General features: G+C 32.8%; 1 protein-coding gene across 1 annotated transcript in view; it reads left to right on the forward strand.

The window, feature by feature from the left end:
- LOC143043002 (uncharacterized) overlaps positions 1-16,527 on the forward strand; it is a 136,261-nt gene that overhangs the window by 44,722 nt on the left and 75,012 nt on the right. The window contains exon 2 of the mRNA XM_076215500.1: positions 6,466-6,695. Coding sequence (XP_076071615.1) covers positions 6,466-6,695 — 230 coding nt within the window. The remainder of the gene's footprint in view (positions 1-6,465; positions 6,696-16,527) is intronic.

Raw genomic sequence — 16,527 nt, forward strand, 5'->3', positions numbered from 1 at the left:
TCAAATTTTGAGCTCTAGTTTCAGATTTTGGAACATAGCGCCCTTCGATACCTTGCGCAAAATAAGCGCATGTTTTTCCTCTACAAGATCTTTATAGTCATACTCCGTGACACCCCTCATTATTTTTCTCTAGAAGCCCTGGAATAGGTCGATCCCGTGTATGCTTATGTGTATGTTAGTTTAATTTAACAATGACATCAAAGGTGCTATATTTTACAGGGTAGGACTACTTTTACATACGTTCAAAATTGAAGTGGTTGCATTGGTGGTCCTACACCTACAAATAATCCGTTGATAGATGCAGAATTACTGTGGAACTGAATATAAGCATAAAAAGACATGTGACTTGTTTTATCAATGGATGGGATAAAAACCGTTTCAAAATTGAGTTAAAATTGCTATACTTGGACGGATTTTCTGCCTTTTTGAATATTTTTTGATTTAACGGCCGTTGTTTTCTTATTCTGTTTTTGGTTTCTCGATATATCGTCTTATTGTTCGCTGGCTTATTTTTCGCTAGCTTTTGTTCGCAAGCTTCAGCCTGGTGGAATAAAGGGCCAAAAAAGGGCAAAAAACAAGCATTTTTGTAGTTTAGGGACAATAACTTATGTATAACTGTATGGAATTCTCTGATATTGTACCACAAGGTTCCATACAATGAAGGGAAGGCTTTGATTTAGTTTGGGGTTAATATACTTGAACATTTAGGAATAAGGGGCCAAGAAAAGGGCCAAAAAGAAGCATGTTTCTAGATTACAGGTAATAACTTGGGTTAAAGCGAATGGATCTCTCTGAAATTATGCTACATGGTTTCTTACTACAAAAGAAGGCTGTAATTGAGTTTTGGGGTTCTTGCTCCAAGGTGGGAGAGGGGTTTCAATAAGTGAGGGGTAGAAAAAGGGGCCCAAATAAGCATTTTTGTAGTTTGTAGTCATTCACTTGTGTTTTAACTTTAAGTGTATAAATTTCCCTGAAATTATACCACAAGTTTCCATACTACAAAGGAATGGTTATGGGAGGTTATGGCTCAAATCATTAAGCAATTAGGGGCAAAAAAAGGGGGAAAACAAGGGTTTTTCTGGTTAAAGAACACATTAGACAATTTAAATGCAGTGTAAGGGAGATAATGCAATTAAAATTTAAAGAATACTGTTATATATATGTTTGATTACTTGATTACCTCTCTTACACTGCTTGTTTTCAAAAGTTTAAAGAAGAAATCTTCAATTGCACAGTATTGTGCAATAGATTTGTTAGATCTTTGACCACATTTATATTGTGACAAAAACCTGTATTATGTCAAAAATTTGATCACAATCCAAATTCACACAGTATCAAGCTTGAATATTGTGACCAAATTTGCCCCAACTGTTCAGGGTTCGACCACTGCGGTCGTATAAAGCTGCGCCCTGCGGAGCACCTGATTGGTTATTATCTTGAATATTATTATAGATAGAGATACACTGTAAACAGCAATAATGTTCAGCAAAGTAAGATCTACAAATAATTCAACATGACAAAAATAGTCAGGTGACCTGTAAGGAGTTATTGCCCTTTATAGTAAATTTTACCAATTTTTCTTAAATTTCTGTAATCTTTTTATGGCTAAAAATAGTACATAGGGTAAAATGCAGTTTTTGGTTCATATCTCTAAAACTGAAGCATTTAGAGAAAATCTGACTGGTGGCAAAAATGTTCATCAGATTTAGATATTATATCTGCCCTGAAATTTTCAGACAATTCCGACAACCAATTGTTAAGTTGCCGCCCCTGAGTTAGTAATTTTACAGAAATTTTGCTGTTTTTTGCTATTATCTAAGATATCAATATAGTATCTAATATTATCTTATACTATAAATTATGATTAAAACCTTATTTTACATGATTTCCAAAGCATCAGAAAATACAGGTGATCGACACAGGCTCTTTAGAGCCTCTAGTTTATTGGATTTTTTTGCGGTCGTTTTAAAACATGTATACATATATAATTGTGCATTTCTGATTATTTAATTCTAAATAAATATCTTCAGATCACTCGGGACTGCAATTTAAAGATGTATTGACCCAGTATTTTTCCAGGAGAACCAAATATCTGTCAGAAGTAAAATGTTCTTTGCATTTTTTTTTATCAATGTTGGTCAGCGATGTTATTCGAAATAAAATTTAACTTAAACATACACGATGTTCAATCTTATTTTAAAAAGGCATGGCACAGCCATTTTTAGTGCAAAATAACTATTTTGTGAATTTTAATCCCTTTAAGTAAAAAATGCGGACTATGCTATACATAAAAGTTACGACAATTTTCCAATTTTTACGACAATTTTCCAATTTTTACCCCGTGAGTGATCCATATACAGGAGAAAGAAGCCCCACAGAACGAGCAAGATCCATCGTCAAAAGTAACTTTCCAGATAACGAAAAATATTCAAATATGAAATTTTCAACCTCTTACATTGATTCTAACATGGAATATGGAAAAAAAATTGTTAGCAAAAATAACATAATTCCCTAGACAAGCTTTTATGTGAGAAGAATTAGAACGCCAAATAACAACAACGAGAAGAATTTACAGTAAAACAATACTAGTAGTTCTCCATAAATTATATTACAATTATATATTGACATAATAACGAGTGTCGGTTTTTGTCTCGCCTTGACAGAGTCGACGGCAACGGCGTCAACAATGTATTAGTTTGTGATAAGGTCAAGTTTATGGTGAACCACAAGTGGTAGGTCAATCATATTTGGTATGCAGTTGAACAAGCATTGACACATCTCATTTCCATGGAGATTATTTGTCCCTGCCACCTCAGTCATGGTCTATTGACTTTGAAATGTTTTGTTATCATGTATTAGTTTGTGATTAGGGTCAGTTCAAGGGGAACCATTAGTGGTAGGCCAATGTTAATTGGTATTCAGTTGTATAAGCATTGGCACATCTCATTCCCATGGATAAAATTTGGCCTCGCCCCTCAGTCACAGTCTAATGACGTTGAAACTTATCTTAGTTTACATGTATTAGTTTGTGTTTAGATCAGTTTAAGATGAACTGCTAATGTTAAATCAATTATATTTGGTATGCAAATTTATTTACATTTGTAAGTATTGTTTCCATGGAGATTATATAGCCCCACCCCGGCCCTCTTCATGCTTCATTGACTTTAACTCTTTTACATAGTTTACAAGTTAATTTTTGTATTTAGGTTTGGGAATGACTTATAATAAGTCAATGATATTTGGTATGCAGTTGTATTAGCAATGGCAAATCTCATTTACATGGAGATTGTTTATCCATGTAACTCAGTCATGATTCATTGACTTTGAATATTTGCATAACTTGTGTAAGATGTTAAAGTATTGCTATTTTGATTTCAACATTTGCATAATCAAAATTACAAAAAGGCGAGACATTACTCTGTTTTATTTTTTGTGCTTCTGTTATGGTGACAAAAATTTTGTGCGGACCTTCAATAAAATCAAAGAAGTGCTCAGTAACAAATATCATTCCTCTTTTATGTGTTCTTGCTATCATCTGGACCTTAGCACAAATTTTAATCATAATTAACCAATCGTGCGTAAAATATAGGTCGAGACGACCAACTTTTTACAAGGTCCATTGTCATTAAAGAAGTGCGATCTGAAAGATATATTCTTCTATCTTAACCAGAATTAATTAGGTCAAGATGACTCTTTTTTCATGAACAATCGTTATTATCCACTAATAGTAAATCATTCTTTTTTAATCACAGTTTGTTTCAATCTTTACTTAAATGCAAAACTGAGATGCATGATTTTTTATAAGTAGTTAGTGGCTTTGAACTAGCTGTCAGTAACTGCGAGAACTCTCAGACCAGTACTCAGTGTCTTTTTGTTGTTGGTATATATAAGTACCCGGCCACGTCCACTCTGTTTATTTGTTATATGTATTTATATTTGTATCCATCTAATGAGTTGAGCCTTTTTCAACTGATTTTCATAGTTCGTTCTTATGTTGTTCTGTTACACCACTGTTCCAGGTTAGAGGGAGGGTTGGGATCCCGCTAACATGTTAAAACCCGCCACATTCTGTATGTATGTGTTTGTCCCAAGTCAGGAGCCTGTATTTCAGTGGTTGTCGTGTTTTGATGTGTTGCATGTTTGTTTTTCGTTCGTTTGTTTGTACATAAATTAGGCCATGAGTTTTCTCGTTTGGAATGTTTTACGTTTATCATTTCCGGGCCTTCTATAGCTGACTATTCGCTATGGGCTTTACTCATTGTTGAAGCCGTACTGTGACCTATAGTTGTTCATTTCTGTGTCATTTGGTCTCTTGTGGAAAGTTGTTTCATTGGCAAGCATACCACTTTTTTTCATGTATTAACCGTGCAGACTGACGAACAAACGTACATGTAGTAAACGTTTTATTCACCCCCACAAACTCAGTTTTCATAAGAGATGATAACTATAAATGAAAATGTTAAACTGGGTCTTGAAAGGGTAAAATTTCTCATGACAGTTTATGTCTCTATATAAGGCTGCTGCTCATATTTAGAAGACAGACTGCTTGACGTGCTAAAAAGCTAGTAAAAAAATTGGAATAATTGATGTAAAGTTATGTTTAACACCTAAAATGAAATGCTTTAAACTGCATTTTCCATATCTGTTAGATACTTATTCATGTGAAAATGCCAAATTCTGAAAATCGATGCCAAATTATGACATTATTATGACATATATAAGCTAGCGTAATATGGCACTTAGGTCTTATAGAAAGCTGACTTTTTTATTTAAAATGTAATTAAGCTTTTTAAAACTGAGTACTGACTGACTATAAAGTGGCACCCTGCTAAAGTTCTTTAGTAGGAAATAAACTCGAGGCATACAATTTTTCCTTCGATATTTCATGAACTAAATTTCATTATTTAACTTACATTATGCCATGCGTATTTCTTACGACGAACAGAACTAGTTCATTCATTCACCCCTTAGTTTCATCTTTTCCTCAGAATGAACTTCCAATAAATTAATAAAAGTATGTCTCTCCAATTGCAGACAATCGCAGGCGTTATTTTTTTCTGATATAGTTTTCAATCGAATTGCCTTGATAACATGAATTCAACAACTGTTTCAATTTGTTTGCGGGGCACTATTAATTATGACTGTATTCGGTAATTTCCTACAAAAAAATTCCGAAGTTTACCGAATGAACCACCACCATCACATACATCAATCATCATTACCATCACTGATCATCACCTTCATCAACAAAAAACGAATAATGTTGTGACCACTTCATATAATGTTGTGACCACTGCATATAATGTCCCGACAACTGCATATAATGTTTGGACCACTGCGTATAATGTTGTGAGCACTTCATATAATGCTGTGAGCACTGCATTTAATAGTGTGAGCACTGTATATAATGTTGTGACCAGTGCACAGTCAGGGGACTTGATAATAGTATGATTTTTAAATAACTTATTTGAGTAGCCAATTCGAAGTTTTGTCACAAATTGTGATTTTGTAGTTTTACCAAAATTTTAAATAATATCTTTTCATTAGTAAAATTGAAATTTTTTTATTTTTTTGCTTCTTTAAATAGCAAGGTTTATTTGTGCCTTTCATGCTATCATTTAGCTACTAATTCTATTTTAGTCGAAAAAATGCTAAAATAATGGCTTTACATAATTATGAACTGATACTTTCTTAACAGATTTTTCCCAGCAGTGGGAGTATTTTTCCTGTAAAGTTCAAGGTTTCATCTATCAGATTATGTAATAAAATTCTACTGTTCGCTATAAAAATTTCACTGTTTAGGGATGTTGAAATTAGTGGGGCATATTAAAATAATAATACCTAAAGAAGTGATTTTTGGGAAGGAAATTGAGGAATGATACTTAAACAAGTGATTTTTATGTCATTATCCTTGATTCAGTACAAGGTCATAACATGAAATGACCTGGTCATCCTAGACAATACAGATGTTGGTTCTGATAAGTTTTAGAAACATAATAAGTCCCTGGGTCATTAGTATTATACTCAGGGACTAACTATTCTATATTTAAAGCTACAGAAAATTAAATCACTTCTTCTAGTGATTATTAAGTAAAGACAACTCTTACTTCCAACCTTTATGGAAATAATGTTACTTGAATCAGTGATTTAGAAAATCACTCACTTAAGTAAGTCCCCTGACTGCTGCATATAATGCTGATCATCAACATAAGGCAGTCATGGCGTTCCATAATACACGTTTAATACGTAGATAATACAAGTTTCAAACCGGCTGTAACATATATTGCATGCTGAGTTTCAGGCACTGATCACATGGCATTTGCCTATCTTTCCCTCGTAATCTTAGCATATAAGTTAACTTACTTCTTATAAATATCTTGAAGACATTTGTATAAAGGTGAACTTTGGACTGAAGCTCCTAAAATCTTACTGAATCACAGTGTGAAAATCAATCTTTCATTGCAGGTTATACCTCTTCACGTGATTATGATGTCACATTAATGATTTGTTTACTGAGAAACTTGTCCACCATTTCTCCACCGTCCCTTGGATATGACAAGTTACCACCAGCCACAGAAATCGGTGATGGAGCAGATTTAGCCAGAATAAAATACCACAGGAATTTGATTGCCCATGCTGACAAAGATGAGTTAACAACTGGTGAATTTAACAGTATGTGGGCTTGTGTATCTGAGGTATGATGGATTTTTGTTTCTTTTTGTTTAATCTTAATTCTCTTAATTTCCCTTGATTCCCGTCTAACAGCTCATCATAATAGAGAAAACAAACTCATCATAAAGAAAAACCTCATCATAATAGAGAAAACGCTCATTATAATAAAGAAAAAGCTCATCATAATAAAGAAAAAAGCTCATCATAATAAAGAAAAAGCTCGTCATGATAGAGAAAAAACTCGTCATAATAGAGAAAAAAGCTTATCATAATAAAGAAAAAGCTCATCATAATAAAGAAAAAGCTCATTATAATAAAGAAAAAGCTCATCAATAAAGAAAAAGCTCATTATAATAAAGAAAAAGCTCATCATAATAAAGAAAAAGCTCGTCATAATAAAGAAAAAGCCCATCATAATAGAGAAGAAGCTCATCATAATAAAGAAAAACCTCTTCATAATAGAGAAAGCTCATCATAATAAAGAAAAACCTCATAATTATAAAGAAAAACCTCATCATGATAAAGAATGGAGTACCATAAGGCAGTTACGGCGTTCCATAGTAACTCCTAGATATTCCAGTTCAATATTTGGTGTTATTTTGTCTTTATCAAACATTTCCCGCAAGGAGCTATCCAACTTTCCGACGAACTTTCAACATTTCTGATTCTGCCATTTTTCTTTTTGTTTGATCTTAATTCTCCTAATTTCCCATGATTCCCTTCTAACAGCTCATCATAATAGAGAAAACCTTCATCATAAAGATAAACCTCATCAAAATAGAGAAAAAGCTCATCATAATAAAGAAAAAGCTCATCATAATAGAGAAAAAGCTCATCATAATAAAGAAAAAGCTCATCATAATAGAGAAAAACCTCATCATAATAATGAAAAACCTCATAATTATAAAGAAAAACCTCAATACAAAAATGTGTACTAGTTCAGTACAGCTCCAGAACTCAATTAAACTGATAGAAAGATTTTGTTTTGATCATAGACAAATTAAGCACATAGTTCCCGTTTGGGGTTTATTCAAATAAGAATTCATTGGGGCTTGAATTTGTTCTGATTTTAACACAGGTTGGCCTTTTATTCTTAAGAAATAATTGATGGGGGCTTAATTAATTTATACCTATTTTACCACCACGGGTTGGCCCTTTATCCTAAACATTTTACCACGAGCGAAATAGGTTCCTTTTGAATTTACTTAGTGACTGAATTTCATAAGTGCCATTGTTTAACTCTTAGAATGGAAAGTTGAAAACTTATACTAAAATTATGTACTTCCTCATCCTTTACTTTTTGCCTACTTCAGAATTCTTTTTTCACCGCAATATTATGTTTTTATACTGGTGACAGTCCCAAGTAATGTCTCTCTGAGATTAAATATAGAGATCATATCTGGGAACCAGTATGTCAACAAATCAAATTATCTTTCTCTTCAAAAGAGTCGTGGTTTGAAAACCAGCTGTATTTACAAAGTGCAACCTTCAACATAAAATTGGAAGCACACGCTATATAATAACTTTGGTATACCATAAGGCATATTTTGTTAATATTGAACAAAAGGGTAAAACATGCTGCACAAATGAACAAGTAATAAGTATGCTGGAGTTCCTTATCGACAACATATTTGTTGAATTTGGAGGTAGGCTTTTGTTAACAAATTGTCGGCATTCCTATGGGAACGAATTGTGCTCCTCTTATTGCCAACCTCTTCTTTTTTCATATGAATCGGAGTTCCTTCAAGATCAAAGAGGCCAGGTTATTAAATTTCTCTTCCGGATATATTAATGATGTTTTTTCCATTAATAATCCGGACTTTTCTGATTGGGTTCTATTAATATACCCCCCAGAACTTGACATACACAGTCATCTCAGTACCATAATCTATGACAAACGAGACGATTTTAATTATCAATTTCCCCCACCTTAATAGCAATATACCAACCACCTGCATATGGGATATACATTTCCCGACAACTTATTCGGTATTCAAGAGCTTACAGCTCCTACTCAGACTTTGAAAAAACGTCACCAGTGTCTGAGAAGAAAGTTTATGAACCAGGGGTATGTAAAAAAAATTCATTGGAAGGTACCAAGACCTTGTTGATAAATATTACGTATAAACTTCACAAATAATACACGATGGTTTTGCAGTATATATTCTGTGTACTGACGTTGATTATCATCTTAATAACGTGTTAAAGTGTTCTTTTATTTGTCTTTATTAATATTACTTTTACTGTTTGATCTGTTTTGTTGATATACATTTAACGTGGCTCTGTACTTATGCATTCCGTCATTGTGTCGTTTGTATTATTATTCATTTTTGCTTTGTCCGTGTGGCTTTTTGTGTTTCTTTGATTCGTATGACGTGGCTCTGTACTTTAGTATCCCGATATTGTGTTATTTTTCTATTATAATTTTTGTATTCTGGTCTTGAATATCACAAAGTTTTAATTCTTTGTCTATGTTCCGGACCATATGAGTATTTGGACCATACGCGTTTGGTCATGACCATATGGGTATATACTCATGTGGTCGGGGTAATTAACAGATTTACTTTTAATACTTAACTCTCCATATATATTACCCTCCTAGTTGTCACGTGATTTAAAAAAAAGACACTAACAAAGGTCATTTTATTGTAGATCTATTAGAAAAATTAATAATAACAAAATTAACTAAACAAAATAAGCAGTCTCACAGAGTTAATTTCATCACTAGTCTAAACGATAGGTAACAAATTGTATACCTATGGTCATTACCGAAATGTTATAACGAGTGGATGGCGAAATATCGACTATATAGATAACTTCCAAATATGTCTGTTACAAGAAGTCAACTATTTTACTAAAAACTGACGTAAAGGTCAACATGCAGGATAAAGAGTGTAATAGTTTAAAATGATAACATGAACATTTATTGACAAATCTTGTGGACTGGGGGTAAGGGTTACTCTAAGGGTAAATACAATGCATATCATCTGAAAGATAAACTTTTCATGAATCGAATGGTGTATGGAACAAAAAAATTGAGACTGAATTGACAGAGAAATAAGGGTTTTAAGCGGAGAGGTGAAAAAAGTAGTTGGGTACCTTCTCGTAAATATACGTTGATAGTGGGTCTTCCCATGGATAGAAACAAGTGCCTGTGTTATAAGATCATATGATATAAAATTTTGTGAGAGAAATTCGACGTCCGATCACAGACAGTGACCTTTCGTTTGACGAAACCTGGAAAGAAGGTCGACGGCTAGCTCTGGATCACCACCTAGCGCAGAATCTTTTCGTTAAGATGTATGACTGTCCCCTGTGAATACTTTCTGCGAACGGAAATACGACCTTTGGCTAGGACCAGGAGGTGGAGGCCGTGGAGCATTTTGTCCATACCATATCGTAGTAGCTGCAGTCATGTAACCTGCATATCATACATGTATAACAGCGTAGAAACGAGGAAAAGAAATCGGACTGGTGAATTTGTTATCAACAGTCAAAAGCTGCACATGGTAAGAGAGTTAAATGTTCTCTTTAGATTCTCTTTACACATTTTACTGGTTGGAGAAGGTGTATGGTTTCATGTCTTGTATAAATGAACCTGCCCCACACCTCTCTTTTTCTTTCTTCAATTCCCCTCTATTATGGTCTTGGGTTTATGTGGCTTGAGAGTAAAAAGCATTATTTTGAGGGGAAGTGCTGCCCAAACTTTTTATGAAGCTGGACTTCCTAATTTTTTTTGGAATTTTGCCCCTGGAAGTTATCATTTTTGCAATGAACAGAAAGACATATATGCTTAAGGGCTTTTTAGTTTTGCATCCAAAGGGGGAGGATTATTTTGTTAATAATTATTTGGAAGCAATTAATCATAAATGAAATTAGAATTGAAAAAGTAAACAAATACAGTCATAATGATTCATTCACAGAATTAATGTTTTATAATCAGAATTTTCATATTAAGTCATCTTTTGCTGTGATCAGAGACAAGTGGTCTGATACCTTACAGATGTATTCATTTAAAAACACACGAAGAATGGGGTCACTCCACATTACTAGAAATTAATATGAGTCTGTGATCTATAAGAGTAAAGGTAACCATGAATTGACAATCATATTATATAAATATAAATTTAAAAAAAACCAATTGTATATTCCAAATAAAATTATGAACTCAAGTCTAAGTAGTTTATGATTAACAAATACATGTGCAGACTGACATTTCATATCATATTTTTCAGGAATGATACATGCAGGAACTGGTGCCACACATTTTAACAATTTTCTTAATGGATTGAATGTACTTTCTGTGAATTCATCAACCATACATGTATATAAAGAAAAAGGAGAATGAAACTGGAAAGAAAATATTTGCAGTTGCAAAAGAATCATGTAAATTAATCCAGGAGAAGAAACAGTTTTAAACATGGTTAATTTAATGAGTAATTGCAAGGTAATCAAATCTTTAGTTAAATAATTTCAAAGTATATTTTTGATAATTTTCCAAAGTATATATAAAGTATAATGAGGACCATAGTTATATTCATATTTGCCCTAGCAGTCATAAAAATTAATTAACAGATCTTGGTGATAATTTCAAGTTTAGGGTCAATATTTCAAATTAATTTTGTGGTAAAGCATTGTTGTATATACTTGAAGACTTTCATGTATAGAACATGACAGAATTGGTTTCAACAAAAATATTGAACTAGAAATAGTTACATTTCTATTTATTAAATAACATCTATATTTATGGATAATTTCGACAAATTTAATGAAACTAATTTGGTTTTGAAAGCTTTATACATTATTATTACAAATTTCATTGGTAACAGCCTGAGTTTCCAGGTAACTTTAAATGTAATATGTCTTAGCTATAGTATTTGAACACTGCATGTACTTTCATTTATACATTTGGTACTACTTTTTTTTCATTAGGTTGAAGCCAGTTTTGTTGAAGAATGGCAAATGTTTGGTACTGGTTTGACAAAGTAATACAGGTAAATTTAAAGAATTAGGCTTTAACTTTATTAATAGAAAATATATTCCCAAATGTGAGTGAATTTATTAAGGTAAATGGTCAAGGTCACAGCTATTAAATATATGTACTTTGAAATTGCATTTGTATTGGACACTATACTGCTCCCTATATAGTCACTTAAATTTCATTCCAAATTGCCATTGTCGTTAAAAAAAACACTAAAAAGGATGTACATCATATGCAGAAGCACTATAAAATTGCATACCCATCAGGTGACCTAATTATTGCAATCACTTCAAACACCTGGCCATATATCACGTTATGGTGTTAAATGCTTAATGAGTGCCTTTGTTAGTCAGTTATATAATCTTTTTAAATTGATGTTTTAATGCATGATTGGATTAATTTTGCACTATAATATTATGTATTACACCTTTTCATTACAAATAAATAAATTAAACTTACAGGTAAATGTAGCATCAGAACGTTCTCCAGGAAAATTACGCTGAAAGTTTGGGAAAGTATGAAATTCAATTGGAAATTGGAGAGGCAAAGAGACAACCAGAAAACACAGAATTTAAAAGAGAAGAAGTGAAATAAAAAAAATAGTAACTAAGAAAGTTCAAATGTTAAAGAAGGAACAACATATGAAATAGAAATTGAAGTAAACGACAATACTTTAGTGCTTGTGACATTCAGAAAATTCCTTCTCATATTCTTTATAATATATATATATATATATTAACATCACTCAGGTACATTTTTGTAGCAGCTGTCAGTCGATCAAACCTATTCCAGGGATGTAATATGTAAAGATGTGACATTTTATAGGAAGCGAGCAAAATAATTGGTATTTTCTTTTCGTAATGCCACTAATAGTAATATGATATACCTGACTGGGAACAACATGTACTCTTCAATATGGAAGGATTGACAATTTTGACTGGGAACAAAGTGAACTCTAAGTATGCTATGACTATCACTCAGTATTTGACAGTCTATCAGTTTGTTTATATGTTTGCTTAATTATTGAGGCATTAAAAATAAAGAAAGTTGAAAAACCTTTGAAAAAGTTATAATTTCATCATTTTTTGGTTATGTTACTATGACAACTGAAAATATATTATGTATTATCATTAAGCTTCATCAAACTTCAATCATTAATTTAGGACAGGGTGAAAAAGTCTTGACATTTTTTTAATCCATTTACTTGCATGACTTATCTATGAATCGATAATTGAAAGAAAAAAATATTTGGTGATTTTTGCTGACTTCTGAGTAATTATACCCCCGCTTTAAAAAAGGGGGGGTATACTGTTTTACCTCTGTCTGTCAGTCCGTCCGTCCGTCCGTCCATCAGTCCGTCCATCAGTCCGTCCGTCAGTCCGTCCGTCAGTCAGTCAGTCCGTCCCATGAAACTTTCGTCACATTTTTCTCAGGAACTACACATCCACCCTTTCTGTAATTTGGTATCAACATTTATATATGTCAGCCATACCGTGTGATGCGTTTTCAGATTCATCACTTGACAACTTCCTGTTTACCGAACACTTGTCTGATTTTACACATGATAGCCAAGTTGAAAATTTTCGTCACATTTTTCTCAGGAACTACAATACAAGGATTTCTGAAATTTGGTTACAGGATTTATATAAGTCAGCTATACCGTGTGATGCGTTTTCAGATTCATCACTCGACAACTTCCTGTTTACCGAACACTTGTATGATTTTACACATGATAACCAAGTTGAAAATTTTCGTCACATTTTTCTCAGGAACTACAATACAAGGATTTCTGAAATTTGGTTTCAGGATTTATATAAGTCAGCTATACCGTGTGATGCGTTTTCAGATTCATCACTCGACAACTTCCTGTTTACCGAACACTTGCATATTTTTACACTATTAATATTATCCACTTGCGGCGGGGGTATCATCAGTGAGCAGTAGCTCGCAGTTTCACTTGTTTATTTTGCCCAGCTTAGACCACAGTAATGCTTATATAAGCAGCATTACAATGTAGCATAAAGTAAAAACACAAAAATACTGAACTCCGAGGAAAATTCAAAAAGGAAAATCAAAAATCAAAAGGCAAAATCAAAAGTCCAAACACATCAAACGAATGGATAACAACTGTCATATTCCTGACTTGGTACAGGCATTTTCTAATGTAGAAAATGGTGGATTGAACCTGGTTTTATAGCTAGCCAAACCTCTCACTTGTATAACAGTCGTATCAAATTCCATTACATTGTCAACGATGCATGAACAAAACAAACATACTCAAAGAGTAAAAATGTCAAAAATAGGGGTACAACAGTCAATATTGTGTTATCATCTTAATATCACTACATAAACAACAAATGTAACAAAGCACAAAAAGGCATACATCAAATTTAACATTCTCATTTTGCTTTTCTTATACAGCTGAATTTATCTATGTAAAGTCTACCCATAAATGAAAGAAGGTTTTCATTACTGGTGTAAAATTGCGCGTTTGAAATTCGCACAGGTAGACATAAAAATAATTTTGTCGTATGACGGCATACATAAATGCAGACTCACGTAAAGTAGATATAACAAAAAACAGACTAACAGTAAAAATAATAAATAAAATAATGGTGTGGTTCAAAGTATGACGGGATACATAAGTACAGTTTCACGTCAAATACGGCTGAATTTATCTATGTAAAGTCTACCCATAAATGATAGAAGGTTTTCATTACTGGTGTAAAATTGCGCGTTTGAAATTCGCACAGGTAGACATAAAAATAGTTTTGTCGTATGACGGCATACATAAATGCAGACTCACGTAAAGTAGATATAACAAAAACCAGATTTAACAGTAAAAGTAATAATAATAAATAAAATAATGGTGTGGTTCAAAGTATGACGGGATACATAAGTACAGTTTCACGTCAAATGTATATCATAAAAAACAGACTAAACAGAAAAAGTAGTCTTATTGAATAAATTAGTTTTGTCATTCATAGTATGTCAAGATCCTTAAGTAAAAGTAATATCAATAAATGAAATAATTTTGCCGTTCAAAGTATGTGGTTTTACATAACCACAGAGTCACTTCAAATGAATATCTAAAAAAGACATATAAAAGAATACTATAATACGTAATTAAGATGATAACAAACGTCAGTACGCAAAATCTATACTTCAAGACCATCTTGTATTATTTGTGAAGTTGATACGGAATATATATTTATATAATATATGCATTATATTTGTTTACATTTACATATAAGCCATGTGTTGTTGCTCTGAAATCATGATATTTGATCTCTTTTTGTCTGTTAGGTAGAAACTCTTGCACATCAGATGTTAAACAATGCAAAAACTTGAATATTCCAACTTCTTGTCCTGTTGCCATGGTAACTGTTGTTCGTAGAAACAAAAAAATGCTTTCATTTGATTGTCTTGTGAAACTGTATTATTCTGTGTAAGTTTAACAAAGGATATGACAACATTTGTCACACTTTGTACACCGATTTTGAAAGATGCCCAAAAAACTGCTGTTGATCACTGTGTCGTTAGGGGTCACAAAAACGTTTTTCGGTCAAAAAACAGTCTGGTGACCCATATTTTTTTAATTTTTTTTTAAAGCTCATTGTTTTGGCCATCTTATGTCAAATTTAAAAATAATTGATCATGTGACATATGGCGGGCAGTTCAGTTTTTCTCGGAGAACAAAAAGGTGACAAAAAAGTGAAATTATGCCACCAGGTGTTAAACGTACTAATACGAGTGATAGAAGTATACAAATGAGTCTGGAAACCAAGAAACAAAGAAACCATAGAGAAAGAAAAGTAAACAGAAGAATAAAACCGATTCTCAAAGTAACAACAAAGGTGAAAATACAGGTGACAATACAAGTTTAAAAAAACAATTCAAAACACCTATCAGTGAACAGTCACTTTACGGTGGAGTAAACGAAAATGTAAATATGAGCCAGCCAAATTTTTCACATGATGCAAGCCTTTTTTACACACAAATTCCAGGTCTTAATCCTATGTTCCCGACACAAAACCAACAGTTATGTTCAAGCCCGAATCCCGGAATGTACCCAACACCCATGCAGAATGTATCACCCTTTACCCAACATACAACATTACAACAACGACCAGTTTGAGTCGATGAACTTTTCCAGAGAATGGATCAAATGGATACAAAACTAAATAAACCAGGAATCTGATGTACAGTAGTTGTCGTTTGTTTATGTAATATATACGTGTTTCTCGTTTCTCGTTTTGTTTATATAGATTAGACCGTTGGTTTTCCCGTTTGAATGGTTTTACACTAGTAATTTTGGGGCCCTTTATAGCTTGTTGTTCGGTGTGAGCTAAGGCTCCGTGTTGAAGGCCGTACTTTAACCTATAATGGTTTACTTTTTAAATTGTTATTTGTATGGAGAGTTGTCTCATTGGCACTCACACCACATCTTCCTATATCTATTGAACACATTGACTCTTTTGTTTCTTCATTAAACGCAAAAGTTGTAAGATTAGAGCAAGGTGTAAAATCGTAAGACGATCGCCTGGACCAAGTAGAGATGAGTACCCAGTTGATGAGCAACGCCCACGATACACAAAACAAGAATTTTTCCGATTTAAAAACAGAGTTAGATAAAATATCAAAACAGTTAAAAAGTAATAAATCTAATGCACCCAAAGTTGATCAAAATATTATATCATCTATCAATGATATGAAAAAGGATAACGATAGACTACAAAACGAGTTGATTGAAGTTCAATTGAAATCAATGTGTAACAATCTTATTTTCTATAACATTCTTGAAACTACAGATGAAGACTGTCCTAAAACAATCAACGCGTTTTGCCATGAAAAACTTAAAAGCGAAAATCCTG

This window comes from Mytilus galloprovincialis, chromosome 8 (assembly GCF_965363235.1).
Source record: "Mytilus galloprovincialis chromosome 8, xbMytGall1.hap1.1, whole genome shotgun sequence".
NCBI classification, from domain to species: domain Eukaryota; kingdom Metazoa; phylum Mollusca; class Bivalvia; order Mytilida; family Mytilidae; genus Mytilus; species Mytilus galloprovincialis.